The 24,469-nt window shown below is 43.3% G+C and overlaps 2 protein-coding genes and 3 non-coding genes across 6 annotated transcripts in view; all 5 read right to left on the bottom strand.

Moving 5' to 3' along the window:
• Positions 1–10,216, bottom strand: part of Sumf2 (sulfatase modifying factor 2) — a 16,716-nt gene extending 6,500 nt beyond the window's left edge. The window contains exons 1-5 of one of the 2 annotated variants that reach the window (XM_021657197.2): positions 10,090–10,216; positions 6,695–6,851; positions 2,718–2,829; positions 1,109–1,153; positions 345–495 (exon numbers count right to left, since the gene is read on the bottom strand). In XM_021657197.2, coding sequence (XP_021512872.1) covers positions 345–495; positions 1,109–1,153; positions 2,718–2,829; positions 6,695–6,851; positions 10,090–10,180 — 556 coding nt within the window. In that variant the 5' untranslated portion in view covers positions 10,181–10,216. The remainder of the gene's footprint in view (positions 1–344; positions 496–1,108; positions 1,154–2,717; positions 2,830–6,694; positions 6,852–10,089) is intronic. The other variant, XM_060382272.1, reaches the window with a different exon arrangement.
• Positions 10,217–10,985: 769 nt separating this feature from the next.
• Cct6a (chaperonin containing TCP1 subunit 6A) lies at positions 10,986–21,211 on the bottom strand. The gene is made up of 14 exons (XM_021657217.2): positions 20,993–21,211; positions 20,294–20,357; positions 19,192–19,326; positions 18,526–18,699; positions 17,751–17,854; positions 17,147–17,257; positions 16,780–16,939; positions 16,620–16,702; positions 14,810–14,906; positions 13,941–14,088; positions 13,262–13,395; positions 12,478–12,580; positions 11,727–11,799; positions 10,986–11,622 (listed from the first exon to the last, which is right to left on the bottom strand). The coding sequence occupies exons 1-14, from the start codon at positions 21,127–21,129 to the stop codon at positions 11,550–11,552; spliced, it is 1,596 nt and encodes a 531-aa protein (XP_021512892.1). The 5' UTR covers positions 21,130–21,211; the 3' UTR covers positions 10,986–11,549.
• On the bottom strand, positions 13,763–13,893 carry LOC132653834 (small nucleolar RNA SNORA15). The gene has a single exon (XR_009591676.1). It is a non-coding gene; the product is annotated as a small nucleolar RNA SNORA15 (small nucleolar RNA).
• On the bottom strand, positions 18,826–18,960 carry LOC132653837 (small nucleolar RNA SNORA22). The gene has a single exon (XR_009591679.1). It is a non-coding gene; the product is annotated as a small nucleolar RNA SNORA22 (small nucleolar RNA).
• On the bottom strand, positions 20,180–20,284 carry LOC132653913 (U6 spliceosomal RNA). Its single transcript, XR_009591737.1, has one exon. It is a non-coding gene; the product is annotated as a U6 spliceosomal RNA (small nuclear RNA).
• Positions 21,212–24,469: the final 3,258 nt, after the last annotated feature.

Below are 24,469 nucleotides of genomic sequence, written 5' to 3' on the forward strand. Positions count from 1 at the left end.
TCTGGGCAGCTCAGGGACTGGTGGAGGTTTCCTGTTTCGAGACTGTTTAGGGCTCTTCGCCCTTTTATTCTACACTGTCACTCACGTTAAAAATCATTACTGTAGCCCGGGCAGTGGGTGTGCACACCTTTAATCCCAGCACTCGGGAGGCAGAGGCAGGCAGATCTCTGTAAGGCCAGCCTGGTCTACAGGGTGAGTTCCAGGACAGCCAGGGCTACACAGAGAAACCCTGTCTCAAAAACAAAATTTTAAAAAATCACTACTGTAGGGGACTTGGATCTTCCCCACCCTTTCAAGACAGGGCAGGAAGATGAGTAAGAGAATGGCCGTGGTATCCACATTACCCTTCAAGCCCCCTCGGGCTGCAAACTCCCACTCCTCTTCTGTAGGCAACCGTTTCCCCCTCCACGAGCAGTAAGCACCAGCGTCATTCCAGCTCACGTGTACCACCGGAAGCTCCAGTTTCTCTCGGATTCCAGAGCCGGGACCTGCAGGCTGACAGCCAGGGTGAAGTGAGACAGGCTTCTGAGATCCTGGGAAAGGCTGAAAAGGGCCTGGCTTGGGGTGACTCAGTTCAGCTTTTACACTGGTTAGAGGAAGGAAGTCGGGAAAGATGGCTCATTGAGTGAGGACAGTGGTTGCACACACCTGTAATTCCAGCACTCAGAAGGTTGAGGAACGAGGAGCCGGGGCTATGGAGTGAGGTGCCATTGGAGAAGAGGGAGGAGGGAGACAAAAAGATTCCTCAGTAAAGAGAGCAGTAGGTAATACGGCAAGGAACTAGAGCAGAGGGAACAAGGTTACTCCTGAAATGCCTTAGTAGCTCCTTAAAATTCATTCTCGGCTGGGCGTAGTGGCACATGCCTTTACTCCCAGAACTCAGAGAAAGAGGCAGGAAGATCTCCGAGTTCCTGGCCAGCCTGGTCTACAGAGCCTGTTCTGGCCAGTTAGGGCTACACAGAGAAACCTTAAAAATAAAATAAAATAAATAAAAACAAACAGAAGCACCACTTCAGTATTCCTGGACAAGTTAGAGGTTTAGAGAAGCCAAATTTCATGAATGAAATTCCGAAGTGGTAGAAAATGAGGCCGAGGAAGCAATACTCACCTGCCTCCAAAATGCCTTTTGTACTGGTATCCACCATAGAAGAGACTGCAAAGACAGAAACAGCGTGAGTGCAAGACAATCTGACCCTAGCAAGGACACTTCTTGACTCACCCTGGAAGCAGAACACAGACTGTGGGCTGTGGAAGGATTTTATTTTTTTTTGAGATAGGTCTCACTATGTAGCCTGGATTGCCTAGAACTCACCACATAGATAGGCCAAACTCAGAGATCCCCCCACCTCTGCCACCTCTGGGACTGAATGTATACTTGACCACACCTGGCTATAGACGGAATCTTTTTACAGTGATATTCTGACCCAGGTACGAAGGTATACGCCTGTAATCCCAGCACTCAGGGAGGCAGAGACAGCCTGGTCTACAAAGTGAGTCCAGGACAGTCAAAGCTACACAAAGAAACCCTGTCTCAAAAAACAATAAATAAATAAATAATGAATCAATCAAACAAATAAATAAAGTGATATTCTGGAGTTGGGCGCGTAGCTAAGTTGGCAGAATGCTTGCCTGGCATGCATGAAGCCCTGGGTTGGGTCACCAGCACTGCATAAACCCAGTATGACAGTGTATACCTGTCCTCTCAGCACTTAGGAGGCAAAGGCAGAAGGATCCAGTGTTTCAGATCATCTTTCACTATATAGTGAGTCTCAAAAAACCATAAAAAAACCCACAAAATACCTAGAGCAATGCTGGGCAGTGGCAGCGCACACCTTTGATCCAGCACTTGGGAGGCAGTGCCAACCTGGTCAACATCATGAGCTCCAGGGTCTATACAGTGAGACCTTGTCGCAAAACAAAGACACCCCCACCTACATAAAACACAATAAAGCTAAAGTGGAGGGCTATCTGTTTCTTTCTGTCCTCTCTTTTTTCCCCTGAGTGCTAGGGACGGGGCCCAGGGCTTTGTACATGCTAGGAGGTAAGCCCTCTGCTCCTGAGCCACAGCTCTAGACCTTTTTTAAGAATTCCATTTTAGGGGCTGGAGAGATGGCTCAGCAGTTAAGAGCACTGGCTGTTCTTCCAGAGGACCAGGTTTCAATTCCTAGCACCCATATGGGAACTCATAAATGTCTGTAACTCCAGTCCCAGGGGATCTGACACCCTCACAGACAGACATGCAGGCAGGACACCAATGTACATATAATAGGAAATAGGTAAGTTATTAAAAAAACAAAAATTCCATTTTGAAAGCAATGGCTCATGCCTTTAATCCCAATGCTTGGGAGGCAGAGGCAGGTGTATCTCTGTGAGTCTGAGGCCAGCCTGGTCTACATAAGAATTCCAGGGCAGCCAAGGCTACACACAGAGAAACACTGTTTCCAAAAAACAGAAATTCTATTTTGAGACTGGGCCTCTCTAAAGTGCTCAGGCTGGCCTTGACTCTGCATCGGCCTCCCAAGTAACCAGATTTATCGTGATGAATGCCTCTGGCTTTGACCACCCTGGCTGCTCAGTTTAACTGCAGGGTGTACTCTCTCTTGCCTCCACTCTGTCCTTGAGTCTGCTCCACCACGATGGCACCCAGGTGACCCCCTTCCCTCAGAAGATTCTGTCCAGCTCCAACCTCCATCCCCTCCAAGACCAGGCTCTCTCACCGGCATCTGACTGGCTTGGTTTCTCAGCTCAGGGGAGACAAAATCCTCAAAGACGAAGCTCCAGCCGAATGCCTCAGCCTCAGTCTGGTACTTTTTCTCCCTGACAAACTCCCTGGAAAGAGACAGCTCACTTGGCTTAATGGCAAGGATTCCACACCCTACCCATGACCTCCCCTGCTCCAGGGAGCCGTGTGTCCTGCAAGTGTTTTCACATAAGCTTCAAGAAGTTAACCTGAGAGCTCGAGGCCAGCCTGGTCTGAGGAGCCTGAGTATAACAGACTCCATTTTTGTTTTTTTAAATAAATTTTTTTTTTTTATGAGCCACCATGTAGTTGCTGGTAATTGAACTCAGGACCTTAGGAAGAACAGTGAGTGCTCTTAACCTCTGAGCCATCTCTCCAGTCCCAGACTCTATTTTGATACTTGTCTCCATCTTATATGCAACTTAAAACTTAGCCCCCCCTTCAGAAAAGTGTGTTTATATTTATAGAAAGCCATAACATTTCTTAGAATGACCACAAAATGTGCCAACCCTAAAACTAGCTGATCAGAAAACAGGTCAAAACTACGGTTGTCCTTATAGTTACTAAAACAATTACATGTTGTCATTATGGTTACCAAAATAGTTACTGTAGATGGTCACAGCTTGCCTCTCACCAATCACTATGTAGCAAGCTTGCTCTTGCTGAATGTTATTCAATCATGTAACCGCCAAGTCTGGAAGCCCTTTCCCCTTGCTAAAAACTCTATAAAAACCAAATTCTTTCTAGGCTCAGGACTCCTAGCCTCTGAGTGATGTGTCAGTTCACTGAGCTTAAGCTTGAATAAAGGCTCTTTGCTTTTGTAGATGATTTCTGACTCCTAGTATAGTCGGTGGTCTTCTGGGGTCTCAAAAACTGGGTACAACAGGACAGCCATGGCTACACAGAGAAATTCTGACTCAATAAATAAGTAGGTAAATAAATAAATAAGCCTGATACCCATGAAAAACAGGTTTTTTCTTTTTTTTTTCTATGAAAGGTAGGTTTTTTTGTTGTTGTTTGCTTTTAATCTATAAAAGGTAGTTAGTTTTTTGTTGTTTTGTTTTGTTTTTTTCCTATCAAAGGAGTTATGCCTGTAAGAACTCAATTCCTGAATCTTCCTCTTCCAGCTGCTTAGCCAATCCTGTCAGCTTGTGAAGCCTGGCTTCAAAATGGATCAGATATAGTCATCAACAATGGCAGGGATAAGAGACAGAAACCATCTTGGCCAGGTGTGCTTGCCAGACTGGTTTGGGGCCTGATGTACCCTTTTTACAAAAAGAATGACCTTGCCAAGCTACTTTCAATTTGTGTGTTCATTCATGCAACATCAAGATTATTTTTTGTTTCAGCCAGGCACGGTGACTCATGCCTGTAATCCCAGCACTTGGGGAGGCAGGGGCAGGCAGATCTCTATCAGTTTAAGGCCAGCCTGGTCTACAAAGTCCAGGACAGCCAAGGCTACACAGAGAAGCCAAAATATTATTCCTTTTTTCTAACCCACCTGACCAGATTTTCTATAAAATTAGAACGTGCATTAGTAAAAATCTCTCTTTTGAGTATATAGCTCTGTGAGGCTTTTTTGTATTGCTTTGTTCAGATGGGACTCTTCCTAATGCTATGACCCCAGCCATAAAATTATTTTTGTTGCTAATGTTATAACCTGCTTAAACTCTATAGCCCCTCTGTTGAGACCTACTTTAGCTCTCAGCATAACTATGGCTCCTCTGTTTACACCTGATGTAGCCTTTAGACTATCAGAAACCATTTAGTCTCCAAGTCTCCATTTTGATTATAAGGTAAAATAAAGTTCATGTTCTCAGGCCCTACATGCCTCGGATGAGAATACACTTCAATAGTTCAATACCTGCTGCTCAGAATAAAACAATAGATGATAAATGCAAGCTCTGCCTGAGATAAAGATAACTGAATGTTCTATTAGAGCTAAGACAGCAACATCCTGCTATGTTCCTTTCTCCTGGAATGGTGGGAACTGGAAAGTCCCCAAGCCTGTGTCCTAGCCAATCAGCCTAAAACACTTTGTCTAGCTACCTAGACACAAGACACTTGGAACAAAATCCATTATGTTTAGCTAGTCAAAATGATATAATGCTGCACAGCCCCCTCCTCTCTTCCTACACCTGGTTACCTGGTTGCTACCTGGTTACATTGTTTTTTTTTAAAGCCTGCCTTAGAAATAGACTGGCATCACACTCTGGCTCCCCAATTCAGATTGTGACCCTGACCTGTCAGGTTTTTTTTCAGTGTTCAATAAACTTCCAACAGTCTGAGTCTGGTGTTCGAGTGGTCAGTGTGTGGCTATTCCTGAACCCATATCACTACTTCATAATTGGAATTTTGCTCTTATGAATCATAAGGTAAATATCAGTGTTTTCTGGTGGTCTTTGGTGAGGCCTGTGAAAGGGTCCTTTGACCCCCTAAAGGGGTTGCAACCCACAAGGTGAGAACCACTGCTCTATAGCCTTTTTTGGCCTGGAACTTGAACTGGCTTGTAGACCAGGCTGAGGAAGAAATGATCAAGAGTTCCAAGACAGCCTGAGCTACATATGAGAGTGTCACTAGGAGAAAAAACCAAAAAGTATGTAAGTACTATTATACTAAAATTCAAGAAACAATTGTAGCAATCACTTCCAAAACTCCCCACTGTCCCTGCAACCATTTGTTTTTAGAGTTTTGTCTTTCTGAGCACATCTTTTTGTTTTCTGCTTATTCATTTATTTTTTTAAGATGGGTCCTCTCAGGGGATCAGGATGGCCTGAAACTTACGTGGCCAATCCCATCTTTAACCTGTGGTGCTGCCTTAGCCTCCCTTGTTCCTCTTAAAGCCACAAAAGCATGTGCAAAGCCCACTAACTAATGGAAGTGTTGTAGCTTTCATTACATACTTATAAAAACTGGGATCAGGGCTGAAGGGGGTTCAACATTTAAGGACCTTTGTTGCTCTTCCCCCGCCCCACCCAGACAGGGTTTATCTGTGTTGCCTTGGCTATCCTGGACTTGCTATGTTGATCAGGCTGGCTTCAAATTCACACGAGATCTGCCTGCCTCTGCCTCCCTGAGTGCTGGGATTACAGGTGTGGGCTACACACCAGGCTTGCTCTTAAAGAGGGAGGGCCCAGTTTGGGGGCCTGTTTCTAACATGGACACTATTGCTTGCTATTCCCTCTGGCAGTGCTACCTTGCCTGGCCTCAGGGGATGAGGATGTGCTCAGTCCTGATGTGACTTGATGTGCTGGGGAGGGTTGATACAGGGGGAGAGGCTCTCATTTTCTGGAGGGAAAGGGAGAGGGAAGGGGGAAGAAGGGGAAAGGGGAGACTGGGAGGAGAGAAGGGAGGGGGCACCTTTGGGATGTAATTAAACTGAAATAATAATAATAAAATTATTAATAAAATTATTATTAATAAAACTAATAAAAAGAGGACCCAGTTTCAAGGAGGCAGTGGTTCATGCCTTTAATCCCAGCACTCAGGAGACAGAGGCAGGTGGAGCTCTTTAAATTCAAGGCCAACCTAATCTACACAATGAGGTACAGGACAGCCAGGGGCTGTATAGAGGAACCATCTGGAAAAGCAAAACAAGAAGAGGACCCAGGTTTTATTCCTAAAATCTATATGGCAGCTCACAACATTCTGTAACTCCTATTCCAGGGAATCTGAGGCCTTCTTCTCCTCTCTGAGGGCACCAGGTATGCATGTGGGTACACATACTAACATGTAGGCAAAATACTCATGTACATAAAATAATATCTAAAATTTCAGAAACAAAAATTGAGATTATATATTTTGTGACTTGTGAGAAACTTTTATATTTAATATCTTACAGCTATCTCTTTTATCAAGATTTATTTATTTTTGAGACAGGAATATTAGGAATAAAGATTAGAATTAGGAAAGATTAGAAAGAATCCTTAACCCCCATCAAAAAACTTGAAATACCTGAAGTCTTTATTGGTGACTGGAAATACATCGATGGCAAAAGATTTAACTGTCACTTCCCGGGCAGGCCCTTCACCATTTTTGCCATCTGGAGCATCTGTTCCCATCAAAAATCGCCCACCTGGCAGCTGCACCATGGCAGGAGCCTGGGCGTTTCCTGCAGAACAGGAGAGGTACTAGTAATGCATGCAAATATAAGTACATAAATAAGATTTCACTGACCTCATTACCTTTGTATTATTACTGTTATTTGGTTTTGGAGACAGGGCCTCTCTGTGCAGCCCTGGCTGGCCTGGACTCACTAGGTAGACGGGCAGGCCTCAAGCTTGAGCTCGCCTCCTGAGTGCTTAGACTAAATGCACACCCAGCTAACGCACACTCGGCTTTCTAAAAATACTTTTATTTCATGAGTGTCTGACTGCATGTATATAAATGCACTGTGTGCTAGTACCCATCAAGGCCAAAAGAGGGCTCTGGGTCCTCTGGAGCTGAGAGCCAAGCCTAGGTCCTCCGCAAGAGAGATAGTTCATTATTTCATTAGTAACATAAGAAACTACGACCTCGCTGGGTGGTGGTGGCACATACTTTTAATCCCAGCAATCTGGGATTTTTTTTTTTTTTTAATGTGCATTGGTGTCAGGCCTGGAGTTACAGACAGTTGTGAGCTGTCATGTGGGTGCTGGGGTTTGAACTCGGGTCCATTAGGAAGAGCAAACAGTGCTCTTAACCACTGAGCCATCTCTCCAGCCCCAGAGGCAGGTATATTTTCTCTGAGTTTGAGGCCAGCCTAGTCTACAGAGTGAGTTCTAGGACACCCAGTTTCTACACTGAGAAACTCTGTCTGGGGATGAGGAAGGAAAAAAGAAATTATAACTTCAAAAAAAATTGAAATACCTGAAGTATTTCTACATTTTCATCTACATGCACATCTACATTTTCAGCCACACTCCATCCCTCCCTACCCACCCCCACCTCCTACCTTGACCTTCGGAGACAAGGTCTCACTATGTAGCTCTGACTGAAACTCAAAGTGTAGAGCAGGATGGCCTTGAACTCACAGAGATCCACCTACCTCTGCCTCCTGAGTACTGGGATTACTATGTAAGCCACTATGCCTGGCTTCACCCACACTTCTGTTCATGCTGTTTCTTTGCCTCTCCCTTTGTACTGTTGAAGACTTTTATTTTTTCTTTTTGAGATGATGTCTCATGTAGCCCAGGCTGGACTAGAACTATGTATCTGAGGAGAAGCTGAACTCCTGACTCCCCTGCCTCAACCTCCTGAGAGCTAGTGTAACAGGTTTACCACGGCCTAGTTTATGTAATTCTGGAGATGAAACCCAGGGTTCAGCCTAAGCAACACTGTACAACTGAACCGCACTCCCTCTGCCCCAGAATTTGTGTGCATATGTGTGTTAGAGATTTTTTTTTTTTTTTTGAGATAAGGTTTGTATGTGCAGTCTAGGCTATCCTAAAACTCTGTGAACCAGGCTGCCCTTGAACTCACAGATCTGCCAGCCTCTGCCTCCTGAGTGCTGGGATCATATGGCACCACTGTCCAGCCGTTTGTCTTATTTTTAAAAAACCAACAAGACAAATACCATTCCCCAGCTCCTTCATTCAAGGGCCCCTCCCACCCAAGCCTCGCCCATGCTAAGATTACAGGCATATGACACTGTGCCCCAATTTAAGAACTTTGTGTGTCACAGGGGATTAAAACCAGGGCATCATACATGCTAGGCAGTACTCAACCCAGCCTCTCATTTTAAAATTAGATCTTTTCTTATTTTAGTTTTTGGTGCCAAGGTTAACCCCCCCCCCCACACACACACCTGTAACCCTGGGCTGGCTGAAACTCACCTTGCAGATTAGCTTGGCTTGGAATCCACAGATATCTGCCTACTTTTGCCTCTCAAGAGGTGGATTAAAGGTGTAAGTGACCATATCTAGCCTTTCAGGATCCTATATTTAGACCTCTTCTTATTCTGACACAATTCTACCCATTTCAGGAATAATTCCAAGAGAGGGAAAAATGAGTGAGCAGGGAAATCTAAAATTAACGGGAAGTTAAATATCAAACAACTGCAATATACATTGCAGTCTGATTCTAATTTAACAAGCAAACTAACAAGAGCCTTCGATCTCAGTGCTTGGGAGAGAGGAGCAGGCAGATCTCTGAGTTCAAGGCCAAGTCTGGTCTACACAGTGAGTTCCAGGACGGCCAGGGCTACACAGAGAAACCTGTCGGGAAAGTCAATAATAATAATAAAATCTAGGGATTAGGTTAAGTCTTCTGTCCTTGGTCAGAATCTGCACACGCATGGCACACACATACATAAATGAAAAATAAATAAAAGGTTTGTTTTTTTTTTATGCCGCGCTTGGTGATAAACGATTCTAATCTCAGCACGTGGTGTCAGAGACAGATGAACCTTTGTGATTTTGTGGACAGCCTAATGGTCTACATAATGAGTTTCGGGCTAGCCTGGTCTACAGTGAATTTTAGGCCATCTGGGACTACATGGTGAGACCTTGTCACACACCAAAATAAAACCTAAGAACAATTTTTATGTCTATAATCTCAACCCTAAGGAAGCTGTGAAGGACATTACAAGCTCAGTAGCTTGGGCTACACAGCCAAGACCTTTCTATCAAAAACCCCTAAACAAGGGTCCTTTGAGGTGTAGCTCAGCTGAGGCGGAACTCTCTGAATTCCAGAGCAGCCTGGTCTACATTCCAGGCCAGACAAGGCGACACAGTTGAGACTCTGCCTCAAAGATTAAAGTAGGTGCTAGCACATAGGGGCACCTGTTGCTCTTGCAGACGCCCCAAGTTAGTCCCCAGCACCCCACCCAGTGGTTTATAACCATGTTTCTTCTGTTCCAGGGAGTCTACCTGACCTCTGTAGGCACCAGGCAAGCCCGTGGTATACATACATACACCGAGACAGAACACTCATACATATAAAATATTCTAAAAGAGAAAATTAAACCATAAGGCGACTAGAGCTAAAAGGTGCATCTAAACAGACGATATTGCGTACTGCTAGTTACAAGGTGGGAAATGGCATCGGATTTTATGTACGTGACTTGGTGCATCCTGAGCTTTCAAAGCTTTCTACCAGTATGTAGCACGCAGGGCTGCAGCAGCTCAAGACGGGGAACTGATAGGGAGGAAAGGCGAGCCAGCACGCTCTCAGCACTCAGCGGCCTAGGCAGGGCTGAGGACCAGAGAAACTGCTTCAAAACTAAAGTGCAATGTATGGTGGCCAACCCCGGCCAATGGACAGAGGCCCCGCAAAAACCCTCCGAGGTGGGGGCGGCATCTGAAAGGCTGGATGCAATCATTTTGAAGTGGTCAAGGATGGGGAATACAGGCACAGGGCCACACACTAACCTAGCTGAAGCTTGGGGCTGAAGAGGAACCACAGCAGCGACAGAAGAGGGAAGCAGGAACCCATGCTGAGGAGCCAAGACTCAGCACGCATGCGTCTGCTGGGCGCTTGCGCCTGCGCCCTCGCTTGATGCTGGAGACCCTTACTTCGTAACCAATGGCAGGGCACTATGTGGGAGAATCCCTGTAGGGACCGCCCACGAACACCCGGGCCAACACCCTGCCTTGTTCCCATGAGCGATTTTATCCTGAAAACTTTTGGCCTTTGTGAGGACGGCTAGCTGCAGCCCAGGGTGCTGGAGAGATGGCTGAGAGGTTAGGAACACTGGCTGCTCTTTCAAAGGTCCCGAGTTTAATTCCCAGCAACCACATGGCGGCTCAAAACCATCTATAGTAAGATCCGGCGTACAGGCAGAATGTTGTATAAACAATAAAAAAAAAAAAAAAAAAAAGGAAAAAAAAAACCTATCTCTCCACCTGGGTGTCACCTTCTATTGTTTAACTGCGTAACACGGGACCACAGGACGCAAAATTTTATTTCACTCACTGGAGAATACTGGGAACCCCACCTCTCAAAACATTCCATTTGGGAAGCCTCAAAACACACACACAGACACACTCGGTAACCAAGAAAGTATTTGGGTGAGAAAACGATCTGGCAAAGGCATTGTTTAAAGATTTGGAAATAGCCTAAAAATCTTGTGCTTCACCAAAGTCCATACTCTTTTGGCTGTTACACTGTAACTGTTTCTTCCTCCTGCCCCAAACCCCTCGTTCTCATTCGGTCTTAATTTATAATTGTGATCCCCTGACCCAGCCTCCCTGTGATAAGTGCATATTAGCTTTTCTGAGAACATGTTAGCAGTTATTTCAAAAGTGTGAATAACTGGCCCAGCAGCTTCACTCAAGTATTTATTAGAGACACTATGAAAACCATAAATTACCCAGATGTGTTTTACATTGGCAAGAATTTTACATGTTTAACAGGGAGCTGGCTGGCTGATTTAAAATACATCCGTAACAAAAAAAATTTCCATTCCTTTGAGCTGAGGTCTCCTATAGTCCGAGCTGCTGGTGCATAACTTCCTGACTTTACTTGCAAAGTGCTAGGCTTACTTACAGGCATGCACCACCACACCTTTAGGAGAAAACCATTACAATTTTTCAAAGAACACTTAAGGAACAATGCAGACAACACGTTTATCTTTCTTGGTATGTTAATTTTTTACCACTGTAGCTAAACCATCTTGTTCAGTGGGCTAAAAAGACCTGAGTGTATTCATACACTCCTCAAAAAAAAAAAAAAAATTACAGTATTATAATTTGAATAGGTGCCAAATGTCCTGTTCCTTTTTTTCAGTTGGGAAAATTCTTTTCCAAATCACTTGAAGCTTGGACAAAAAAGACCATTTCCCCCCACATTATTCTGTAGTATTATAGGTTCAGTTGCAAGGTGGACTCCTTCAACCTTTCAGAGAGGACATCCCAGCTCTCATGATCTCATCAACTAGGAGAATGTTGGTGGCAATCACAGTACTGAAAGGAGAAGAAAAAAAAAAGACAGCTCAGAACACCATTTCAATTCAAACTGCTATGTCTGATCAAAGTACATACAAGAGCTATCCTGAGTTCAAACTCACCAGGAGTGCAGCAGCTGCTTCTTCACACAGTAGTTATCCCACACACCCATTTCTGCTGCCACCATGGGCTCACCTGCAAACAGCCATACCTTATCAAATGCTTTTTTCAAGAAAACATTCTATTCATCAACAAACCCTGCCAATTCCAGAACAGAAAACAAGGGCCAATTCAGACTATTTTTAGACAGTTTTGCTATGTAGCCCACGACAGTACCCAGGCTATGTTCCTGCTGCCTCAGTTCTGCTGGGATTACAGGCTGCACCTGTAATCTAGGATCTTTAAAATATAAGGAACAGTATTGCTTACCACTGACTACTTATCCGTTAGGAACCACATCCAATCACTGCTCCTATCTAAAACATCTTTTATGTGTGGTCCATAGCAATGACTTCCTGTCAGAAGTGTTCACTGCTTGCCATTGTTTGGACATCCCTCTGTTTTGGACACAATCCTGTTGACCCACATTAAATGGGCTTTTTTGACTTCCCTCATTACCAAAACCTCTTCTATTCAACCAGTGACAATGCTAACAACAGGCTTTCAAGCTTTATACATGTACTTTTGTGTTAATAGATGCTAAAATCACAGCACTAGCCTTATCCCAATTAAAACATCAGCTCCCTATCTGAACCTGTCAGATAGTTAGTTGTGCTCCATCAACTCAGGACGACAACACTGGTACCCAGATCCTCGTGCTACCTGCCTTCCCCCATTTAGCTCTACTCCAAGGATAAGGTGCAGCATTCTCACCTGTGTTCAGATCCACACCTACAAGCTGACCAGATTCTGAATGTTCAGCTTGCACTTTAACTAGTGTTTCCTGAAGGTCAAAACCAGAGTTCTGTGCAAGGACCTAGAACAAATTAAATTCTTGAGAAGACACATTGAGAACTGAGGGTTAAAGCCTTCAATAAACGAGTAGTATTTCCAATTAAAAAGAACTCCCCTGGAAGCAGGCTTCTGACCATATATGCACCGCAGCATACCCCTTCTCGCCCCTTATCTAATATATAAACAGGATGTGGGGTTGCATGCTTTAAATGAAGATAGAGTTCTCTTCCAAAGAGCAAACGTGTTGCTAGACCAACTCTCTAACACACTCCAAACCTAGCATATCAAAGCACTGATCATAATCTTTACTGAGTACCTAATCAAGACTGGTATGTCCATTAGTTTTACTCAAACAAAAAAAATGCAAGCTTCTCCTTGAGTTTATCCTGAAGCCTTGCAGCTGTTAATCTGGCCACTAAGCCTCTTTTTCCTGCCATGTAGCTATTAAGTGTTCAATTTATGCCTGCCCTCAAGCTCACTCTCCTGTACGGCTGCAGAAATTTAGAGCTTGCCTGTCCCACCCAGGGAAAATACCTCTGGCTGACCTAAAATTCATTTTGTAGACCAGGCTGGCCAAGATCTGCCTGCCTCTGCCCCAGAAGTGCTAAGATTAAAGGCACATGCCTCCACAACTGGTCTGACCTAGTAGAGGAAACTAACATTTACAACTGACCATAGCTAAAGACTATCAAAATATTCAAACCTTGGGAATAATGAGCAAGGCATCTGCAAATGCCTGCACTCCAAGCTGAGCCCTGCCCTTCACACTGGGCTTGTATTTAATCAGAGCTTCTGCCATTGCCACTTCCACTGCACCAGCGCCTGGAACAACACAGCCTGTTGGGCAACGAACAAAGATATGCTGAGTTAGAGAGAAAGAGAAAACATACCTAATGCATACAAAACAAAATAATGAAGTTTAAAATTCATTACATGGAGAAATACACATCTCATCAATTAACTTCTAATGAATTCACTATGCCTGTGATTAGTTATATATACAGAGTATCTGTTTCTGCAGTAATAATGATGGAACTACAGGTCTCAGACCTGCTAGCTAAGCGCTGTACCAAGAGGAACAACCCAGCACAGACTTGCTTTTTAAGCCACAGTACATATAAGCAATCAATAACCTATGGTAAAATGGTCCAACCTAACCCTAGGTAGTAATAAGTAGCTCAAGAACCACCAGTTTTACTCACTTATTTGTACTAAATTTTAATAATGATACACCATAAAATATAGCATATCAATCATTTTAAAAGGAAGACTTTACTTTTGCATGGTGTCTGGCTGTGTAAATTACTGACTAAAGAACACAGTATTCAGCCATGCCTTTTAAACTAGTGACACAAGACTCAAATAAATACTGCTGCTCTTACCATCATCAATAGCATTTTTGACAGCCCTCAAGCCATCTCTTATTGCATCCTTGATTTGAGTCAGTGTGTGCTTATTTGGTCCTTTAACTAGTAATGTGACAGAACGGGGATTGTTACATTTCTCGATAAAGGTGAACTTCTCTTCACCCTGTGTAGAAGAGAAATTATTGTCAAAAACAGGTTACCCATGGGCATGGTGGTCCACACCTCTAATCCCAGCACTTGGAAGGCAGAGGCTGGCAGGTCTCTGTGAATCACAAGGCTACACAGTAAACTAACAAATACAAAAACAGTACTATACAAAGAATATTGGGAGTAAACATCGAAGAGTAAGTAGTTTAGGAAACAGCCATCATCCCATTCACGAAAAAAAATAAAGGGGAGAAACAATACCAGGTGCAAAAGAAATTACTTTTTTTGTTTGTTTGTTTTTGAGACAGCCTTGGCTGTCCTGGATTCACTCTGCAGACCAGGCTGGCCTAGAACTCACAAGAGTTCTGCCTGCCTCTGCCTCCCTGAGTGCTGGGTTTACAAACATGTTCCACCAGACCCGACAGAATTAAAAACTTGATTTTCAACTCATATTACAATAAACTACCAAAATGCTACATTAAAAAAAAAAAACATAACCATGTCCAGTAAATTAAGTTGCCCATGTCCAGTAAATTAGCCTTCCTCCTATGGTCCTGCAAGCAACCTCAATTAAACTCAGTGAAGAGCCCTATACAGAGGGTTCCAAGCCAGTTCAGGCAATGTGGTGAGACTCTACCAAAATAAATACATAAAGTTAAGAAAGCCTGATTTTAAGTTTAAAATTTTCTACTCAACCACTGATAAAATAGTATTTTCTTTAGGAAGAAAACACTTACCAGTGTGTACTCATAGACGAGGCCTGCATGTCCCAAACAGTCAGGATTCAGGTCATCTAAGGAATTCAGAGCAACCCCACCACAAGCAAGTGTCAGCCTGCAACAGTAAGCCATGTCAGTAAGCACATTAAGCCAAATACGGTAAGCCCAACAGTCTTTAGGAAGGAGATTCTCAGAAATGCATGATGAAAGTGTATTTTAAATCTTCCCATTTATCAGAGCCTAACTGGTAACTGACCCTTTAAACCTCCCTGGCAAGGCCATCAAAACAAAACCAGGGGTTCTAAGGAAGAATTATTTTTCAGGAGCCTGCCTTCTCTCTCCCTCACTTTTAATTTTGAATGTGTGGCCGATATGTATGTAGGCTGAAAGACTGCCTCCACTTCCCAAGCGGAGGCCGAATTACAGCTTTGTGTGTAACCATACCTAACATACTACCCTCCTGAAGTTGCCTGTAGACCTAGATGTCACCCTGGTTTATACTGAGACCCTGCCTCAAAATCTACCAGGCTGCTGCTGCTGCATGTACACTCTAAACGTGCACTTTCCACTTCTGTTTTCTCTAGAACCACTAAAAACAAATGGGTAGGAGAGATGGGGGGCAGAGTACCTAGAGCCTCTCGTAAAGGACCCAGGCTCAACCCAGAGCACTCACATGTTGACTGAGGATCTGTAACTCCCCAGTCCTAGTCAGTGCCCTAAGCTGACCTCTGTGGATACTGAATGCCTATAGCACATACACATATATGCAAAATACAGATGGTATGGTGGCACATGTCTTTAATTCCAGCACTAGATGGCAGAGGTGGACAGATCTCTTTGCATTTGAGGCCACCTGGTCCTGTCTTAAAGTCTAAAAAATTTAAAGACGGAAAATGACAAATATCCTCAATCCACTCATAGAAGGTGTCAAAGGCCAGGGGAAGAAAAAAATGAAGTGAGATGACAGTGATGATGACCACAGCTCTGCCTTTGTCACATGGTAAGACTGGGGGCTTGTGACAGCACCTCAAAGCTAAAGACTAAACCTGTCAACCTCAGTTCCCTGGGACCCACACGGTACAAGAGAAGGACTCCTGCAAGCTGTCCTTGGACTTTGTCAATGATGTGGCATGCACACACCTGAACTCACACACAGAAGAGTTTTAATAAGGTAGATCTTTTTTTTAAAGATTTATTTATATTATGTATGAGTGTTCTATCTGCATTTACATTAGCCAGAAGAGGGAATCAGTTCACTTTATAGATGGTTGTGAGCCACCATGTGGTCGCTGGGAACTCATGACCTCTGGAAGAGCAGATAGTGCTCTTAACCACTGAGCCATCTCTCCAGTCCAAGGTAGATTTTTTAATTCATAGATTTCCACAATGAAACCAAGAGTATTTGCAATCCTGGCCAATTATTTTTTTTTTTTTTGGTTTTGGTTTTTTAGATAAGGTTTTTCTGTGCAACAGCCCTGGCTGTCCTGGAATTTGCTTTGTAGACCAGGCTGGCCTCAAACTCAAGAGATCCACTCTCCTATATCTCCCACGCATTGGGATCAAAGGTATGTGATACCACACTTGGCTAAAAATATTTTTAAAAGGCAAACAAAAATAGACTATTTGGAAAGAAGATAGGGACAGAAAGAAAGGAACTAGAGTAATGGGGAATGTGTGTGAAAATGACCAAAGCACATTATATGCTTATATAATAATGAAATCAATTATCTTATTCAATTAATACATGCTAATAAAATGCAAATACAGGCAGAACTGCAAAAGGAGTAATTCTAACTACTTTGCACAGTATCAAGCTGGCCTCACTCACCTCTCCATGTTTCTCCTCTTGGCTCTGCGCAGAGCTACAATACCTTCTTTTGCAAGGGCATCTAAGGAAAAGGGGTCAATCCCCTGGATAAAAACAAAAAATTTTCAATAGCCTTCACCTTAATATAAACAAGACTAATTCTAAATTTCTAAATTCTTACCTTTTGATTAATGACGACAAATCCTTTATCAGAATCACCACAGACTTTCTTTTTCAGTTCTATTATTTTTTTAACCCTATCTTCAATGAATTTTCTTTCAGCCTTCACTAGCTTTTCTCTCTCTTCTGCACTCTTGTAAAAAAATCCAGAATTCACTTCTCTATTAAAAAAAAAGGGGGGGGGGGAAGAGATTTCTGTATTTACCTTAGTTTTAACAGGACTGAGGGGGCTGCATTAGGCTGAACACTTTCTAACCAAGTACTCTACCACTGAGCTACAACAAACCTTAAGTCCCCATGTTTTCATTACCATCCTTACAGTGATAAAATGTCAACCCCCTCCCACCATGAAGGGGTCATGAACTCACGTTTTCTCATATTCTAAGGACACGTTGCAAGTAAGGATGTAGGCGTTTTCTACTCTTTTCTTCATATCAGGATGCCGTGCTCCATGATCCAAAACAAGCCCTCTGATTAAGCTATAAAACAGGAAAATCTATACCACTTCTATTTACACATACCAGATGGGACACATACCAATAAAATAAAAAGTAACTACTAAAACAGTAATTTTCATACAGGTCTACTAATTTCTAAAGCTGTTTAAAAACTCTTCAGTCAGATCTGACTTAAGGTCAGATGTGAAAAATCAGTGTTCTAAGACACAGGACACCCGAACAAAAATATCAACTATGTAGATCTACAACCAGCAGACAACCGAAGTGTGATCACTTTAACTCCCTTAAAGAAATATTCTCATGCTAGAATCTTTAACCAGCAGTCTTTCTGTTATGTACTGTACCCCAGCATATCATTAAATGCTCATTAATATTCTTATTTCTGATCATACTGATCACAAACACAACACAGTCCTCCCTCATTTCAACAGTGCATGGTGTTTAAAGCAAATCCTACACCCACCAACCTATCCTGGACACCAGCTCAGTGACAGAAAAACATTCTCTTACCTACCTTGTATCAGTTTCAGATTTATGCTTCATCTCCATGATCTCAACCATGAAGAGGTCAATGGGTTCATCTTTTTGCTTAATGGACAAAATGGAGTCCACTACAGCCTAGGAGATAACCATTAATAAATTTAGTTTACTTCAGCTGTTCTTTAGAAAAATGTAAAAGGCTAAAGGTAATTTCTGTCTCTAAAATTTCAACCTGCAATTGCCCGAACAATTGTCAACACTGCTATTATTTTATAGTGAACACAGGGAAATCATTGGGTATGGTTGGTCGGCCACGGATGGTGTCACAGGCCTTTAATCTCAGCCCTGAGAGGAACAAAAGGACCGAAGAAAAGGTTACGGAGAACCTATTTCAAGCTCACCCTATCCCCAAACACAAATAACTACATCTTAAAACAATTTATTTTTACAACAAATTTATTTTATTGAGAATTAGCAGAAAGTTTGAAAGTTCCCCAAATAAAGTATCAATCAGTCTGATTTGACCATAACAAATCAAACTACCAGTCCCTATAAAGGTGCAAAACAGCAAACCCACTGGACTAGAGGCTTTCTAAAACAGTATCAATTATTCTTCCCAAACCTGGCCTGGCAACAATTCAGCCTTCCCGCTTTGAAGACAGATTTAAGTTTATCACTGCTAGAGAAAAACCTTAACCCCTTATTCCCCACAGCATTCCTGCGAAGATGTTATGCTTTTACTGCCACGGCCATTTCCGTAAGACCTTCTCTGTGCACTGTGCCACACGCACCTGTTGTTTAATACAAACCTCCGTTAAGACATCTGCAAGTTCAGCATGAACTTTAGTCCGCAGAGATGTTCTGGCCACATCAACGAGTGTTTCTCTGTCCATCTCTTTGCTTACTTTGACTTGTTCCAAAAACTGGAGTGCCTTTTCTTTTGCAGCTTCAAAACCTTCAGTGATTATTCTGGGGTGAAGACCCTAGAATCAAGATAGTCATAAAACCACCCCCAACACTTGAATCTTCAATTAGCTACAATCATACTTCACTAAGTAATATTTGATGGGACACTTGGGTCATTAATATTTAATACAATTAAGATAAGATGATGTGCTGATTTTCTGAATACATTTAAAAGGACATAGTACTCCTTCCAATGCAGAGGAAAAGAACAGACTTTACTCTAGCACAGAGTCAAGGCCAAGGGAACTACAAAGCACACTTGGGTGTTCACCGTGCAATCCACAAATACAAAATTCAAAACTGGCTCCTAAAATTTTGCTGTAAGAGGTTCTAATCTTGTCTGAAGCTAATTCACATCATTTTAAAATATTATATATAAAAAGGCCCTGTGTTCTAGATTTGACACTGAAGCCCTAGTTTTTTTCTTTTTTTCTCACTTGCTCTCGTTCCATTTTTTTTTTTAACTATTTTTTCTTATGACTATGTCTGTGACATGTTAATAAATGTACCTCAGAAATGTAGAGGTCAGCTTGTTTCAGCAGCTCCCCAATGATTAGGACATTGGACGTAGTACCATCACCAGTTATGTCATCCTGGGCTGTAGCTACTTTTGCTATTAAAGAGGCTGTCGGGTGTTGAATTTGCTGAAAGTAGAAAAAGAACTATTTAAAACATTACCTGGGGTAAAACACAAGTCAGACTTCTTTTAAAGCCATCTACTTAAAACTGCCCAGCTTGGCGACATTTGCTTGGATTTTCAAGTCATTCTCTTTTCTGGGATTTGAACTACAGGACCTGAAAGTTCTGGTCAGGGAAATGGGTCAACTTAATTTGATCCCTGGACAAAAACAATAACTATAATAAAAAACAGCTAGCCCGGCACGAGGTGGACAACTTTAATCCCAGTGTTCAGAGGCAGAAGCAGGTAATCGCTGTGAATGTAAGACCAGCCAGGGCTACATAGTGAGAGCTATCCTAAAAAAAAAAAATAAAAAAAAAGCAAGAAAGAATCATTTTTCCTGTAGTTTAGTGGAAAGCAAAAGTTTACTTTTGCTTTTATTTCCAGGTTGCCCTGTTTGTGAGACAGGGTCTCACTATATATGTAGCCATGCCTGGCTTTGAACTCAGAGATCTTGCTGAGTACTGAGATTAAAGACATGCTACTATCCTTGGCTAAAGCAAACAGAGCTTTTTTCGTTTGTTTTTCGATAGGGTTTCTCTGTGTAGCGAGAAATTTTCTATACAAACAAAACAAACAGGGATCCAAATACATTTGTCAGACTCTATAGAACTTCTCACCCAGTATATTACTTCCTATATTTCTGTTTAAAAGGAATGATGAGCTAATGAAGACTTTCATCCACCACAAGAATGAATGGGAGGTAAAGATCTTGGCTCTTACCATTTTTTTCTTCTGTTTGTAAGGTGCACCCTTTTATTAAATGGTCCCAAGTTAGTGTACAGGCAAGTCCTGGCTGCCTAAACACCTCAACCCACAAAAATATGGAAGGCTTCTCGAATCTGTGTGTCACCCTTGCCTAGGCCATGCTAATCTTGTCTGTATCGTTGGAGTTTTAGTATGTGTGCTGCTGAAGCGAGCACGTCTCTTACCATTTCATGAAGCAGCACATTGCCATCTTTAGTAAGCTTGATGTCTCCAGCACCAGAAACGAGCCTGTCATATGAGCAGGAATTGATGAGTAAGAATGTGACTTTTTTCATAAAAAGCAAACTAAGAATTTCATAAAGAAGCCAAAGGGAGGTAGTGGTTTTTCTCTCTCTCAAGTGCGAGTTCGAGGCCAGCCAGAACAGATCGGTGAGACTCTGTATCAAATAAATAATGAATAGTCCCACAAAGGAGAAACAGGTGTAATGGGGATAAGAAAAAGACAATGAAACCTAAAACATGAACGCTGGAACAATTTGGGGAATGGGTCCAAACGGGGAGAAAGGCTGGAGTTAAGAGCAAACGAAAATAAAGCGCTACGTCCCAGTGAACTTCATTAATTTGCTAACTACAAAGTAAAAACAGAATTCCTTTTGGACCTTGCTCATGGGGCCCAAGGGGCTGGGTACAGGAAGGGTGCACACACCACCCTCTTCCTCTAAATTAAGTGGGTACAACTGGCAATCCCAAACGGCGCGAACTCGGGCAGCTTGGATGGGAGACCGCACAGATATTGTAGAAAATGCCAGAGCGAAGGCCCGGGAGCAGTGACTCGAGTTTGCAGCCACAGACCCTGCAGGCCCTCCCTTCCCGCCAGCCCAGCCTGACCCGCCAGGCCCGCCCTCCCGCCAGCCCGGCCTTACATCTTCATGGTGCCCTTAGGACCCAAGTTGGTCCTCAGAACATCCTGCAAGCCCCGCGCCGCGCTGATGTTCACGGCCAGCGCTGCCTGAGCCCGGGCCACCTCGGCCTTAGGGTTTAGGCTCTTCACCGCCGCCATGCTGGCCTAGCTCAGGGAGAGGCCGAGAACAACGTGCTCTATGCGGGTCTTCTCGAAAAGTCTTACGCTCCTGGCCCGCCCTTAGCGTGCCCACAGGGCACCTCCATTGGACTGCGGCTCTGATAGTGCTCATTGATTGGCTCAATCGGCCGCTAGTCTCTCTAGGCCCTTCCCGCCACGCCCAATTGCGGCGTCATTGCGCATCGGAGAAATTTGTTCTCCGGTAATTGGCGCTCTGAAGCTTAAGGTTCCGTTGAGGTCGCCGCCCATTGTTGCCGAGCCTCCACCAAAGCCCCGAAGCGTGACGGTCGCGCGGCCTCATGTGCAGGAAAAGTCCCCCAGTTCGTGTGTGAAGGCTGCTTTGGCCTCAGTATTGGTCTGACAGGAAGCAGAGGCACCGGCCTCTCTTTGCGGGGTGTCGCTGGCTCCCGTTCTTCGGGATGATTCCCTCACACTCTCGCGAGGTTTCCCAATTCCATTTTCTTGCTTTTTTTTTTTTTTTTTTTTTTTTTTTTTTATCCGTAGATGTGTGAACACAGGAAAAGGACCCTTTCCCGGTACCGTGGTGGTTCAAACCCCCAGAAGGGGAGCGAGTGTGGTCGGTAGGATTACTAGATAGCTTTAGGAGCGAGGCGATCGGTGTTAAAGAGACTCAAGAGTCAGTCCATTCTTAGGGCCTAGGTCATTGAAACAGATTTGAAGACCCCATGGGTTTTTTGTTGTTGTTTTGTGTTTTTAATTTGAAACAAATTTTTGTATGTGAAACAAGGATTCTGTGGCCCGGATTCTGTGTAGGACTATGTAGCCCGTACTAGTATCTAACTCACAGCAACCTGCTTCAACCTCCAAAGTGGTGTGACTACTAAGCCTGCTAAAAACTCAAACGTGGTTGGACAGTGGTGCCCAGCCTTTGAAAGGGCTCCTTTAAACATTTGGAAGGACTTCTTTAAACATTTTTAAAAAAATATTAAGTGTATAAATGTTTTCCCTGCCTGTATGTCTGAGCACTTAGATAAATACTGGATTTTTAAAAACAATTTATTTTTATTTTTTTATTGTATTGGTGTTTTGTCTTTTTGTATGTCTGTGTGAGGCTCAGGTCTTGGAGTTGTAGACGGTTTGAGTTGCCATGTGGGTGCTGGGAACTGAGACCAGGTCCTCTGGAAGAGCACTCATTGCTCTTAACCGCTGAGCCATCTCTCCATACCCCAAGTGTTGAGTTTCTTAATGTTATTTGAATTTATAAACATGTATATGAAGATGAATCACTTCTCCACACATGACAGTTCATAATACTGTTGGATGTATTATACCGGAAGTTTTGCCGTTTTGATAGAAGTAAATTCTCATTCTCCTCAACATCTGTGTGATACTCATGACAAGAATGATGCAGAGCCAGGCATGTGTCACGTGGCTTTAATCCCAGCACTAGGGAGTCAGGCATCGATCTCTGTAAATTCAAGGCTAGCCAGATCTGCACTGCTAGTTCCAGGCTAACCAAGGCTACATAGTGAGACTCTGTCTTGAAAAAAAGGAAGAACTATGGGGAGTGGAGCTCAGTGGTTGAGCACTGGTTTGGCAGTTGCAAAGGCCCTGGACGAGACCCAGTACAGAAAATTTAAAAATTAAGGAAAGCACCAACTATGCCGGTATAGTGTTTGTGAGCAGGTTTGAAAATTTACAAATCACAAAAGGCGTGTGTCTCATGAGGGGCACACAGAAGACCCATATATAGACCACCTGGTTGGCATGTAGTTTCATTATCACTGCTGGCAAAGTGAAGCAGGGGGAGACTCCAAAGTCAGGGGTCTGTTTACAAGGTAGAGAAAGGGACAGGTAGATGTTGGATTGAGTTGGAAAATGAAACACTGCGCGGGAAAGCTCAGTGCTGGCACTGGTAGTACTTATATAATAGTCCTTAACACTTTTTTTGTTCGTTTTTGGTTTGGTTTGTTTTTGAGACAAGGTCTGACTATACAGACAGCACTAGCCTTGAACTCCTGATCCTCCTGCCTTTACCTACCTTACATCTCTTTCTCATCTATCTATCTAATGTATATGGGTCATATGGGTCTTTTGTCTTCGTGTATATCTGCACACCAGAAGAGGGCATTAGATTGCATAGGGCTTCAGGTGTGAGCCGCCATGTGGATTTTGGAAATTGTACCCAGGACCTCTGGAAGAGCAGCCCATGCTCTTAACTGCTGAACCATTTCTCCAGCTGCAAATACTTCTTAAATGCAGGCATTACAGGTATGCACACCAGGCTTATATGTGCTAGGCAAGCACTTTACCTCTGGAACTATATCCTAGCAATCGTGTCCTCCTCACAACATTGCACAGCATCACCACATCTGACTGTTTTGTTTGTTTGTTTTTTGTTCTTTTGGTTTTTCGAGATGGAGTTTCTCTGTTTAGCTCTGTCTGTCCTGGAACTCACCTGGTCTACAGAGATCCACCTGCCTCTGCCTCCCAAACGCTGGGATTAAAGGCATGCACCATCACCTCCTGGCTTGTTTTTTTTTTGTTGTTGTTGTTGTTGTTGTTTGTTTGTCTTTTGTTTTTTGAAGTGGCATAATTCATTGAATGACTACATCTTAATTTATTTCACCAACCTTCCATTGGGCCAAATTTGTTCTGATATTTTGCTACTAAAAATCTCCATGACGTTAGACATACGTGCTAGGATGTCTCTAAGGTACATTTGAGATATGTGATTGCCACAGCTTTTGTCTACTCCTACAACAGCACTTAAGGACACTTCTTGTCTCTAGTCTTTTTAAAGAGTTTGTTGTTGTTTGAAACAATCTCAAAAAGGTTTTATTACACTTATATGTTTGTGTGTGTATCTGTGTGTGTGTGTGTGTGTGTTTGTGTGTGTAAGGGGCCACATTTTGAGACAGGGTTTCTCAGTGTAGCCTTGGCTATCCAGGAACTAGCTCTGTAGACCAGAATGCCCTCGAACTCAGATCTGCTTGCCTCTGCCTCTCAAATACTGGGATTAAAGGCCTGGCCAGAGGGATAAGTTATAAGAGTTGGTTTTCTCCTTTTACCATGTGGATCCTTGGGATCAGAATTAAGTCACTGGGTTTGGGAGCAAACACTTTTATTCTCTAAGCCATCTCCTCTTCCCTAAGACAGAGTTTCATGTAGCCAGAACTGGCCTAAAACTCACTAGTTGAAGATGACCTGAAGTCCTGACCCTCCTGCCCTCACCTAAGTACTGGCATTTGCCTGTCCACCAGGCAAATTAATATTAAAGGCATTTAATATTAGCACTCAGGAAGCAGAGGGAGATAGATCCCTGAGTTGGAGGCCAGCCTGGTCAGTCTACAAACCA

The sequence above is a fragment of the Meriones unguiculatus genome, chromosome 4 (assembly GCF_030254825.1).
Source record: "Meriones unguiculatus strain TT.TT164.6M chromosome 4, Bangor_MerUng_6.1, whole genome shotgun sequence".
NCBI lineage: Eukaryota > Metazoa > Chordata > Mammalia > Rodentia > Muridae > Meriones > Meriones unguiculatus.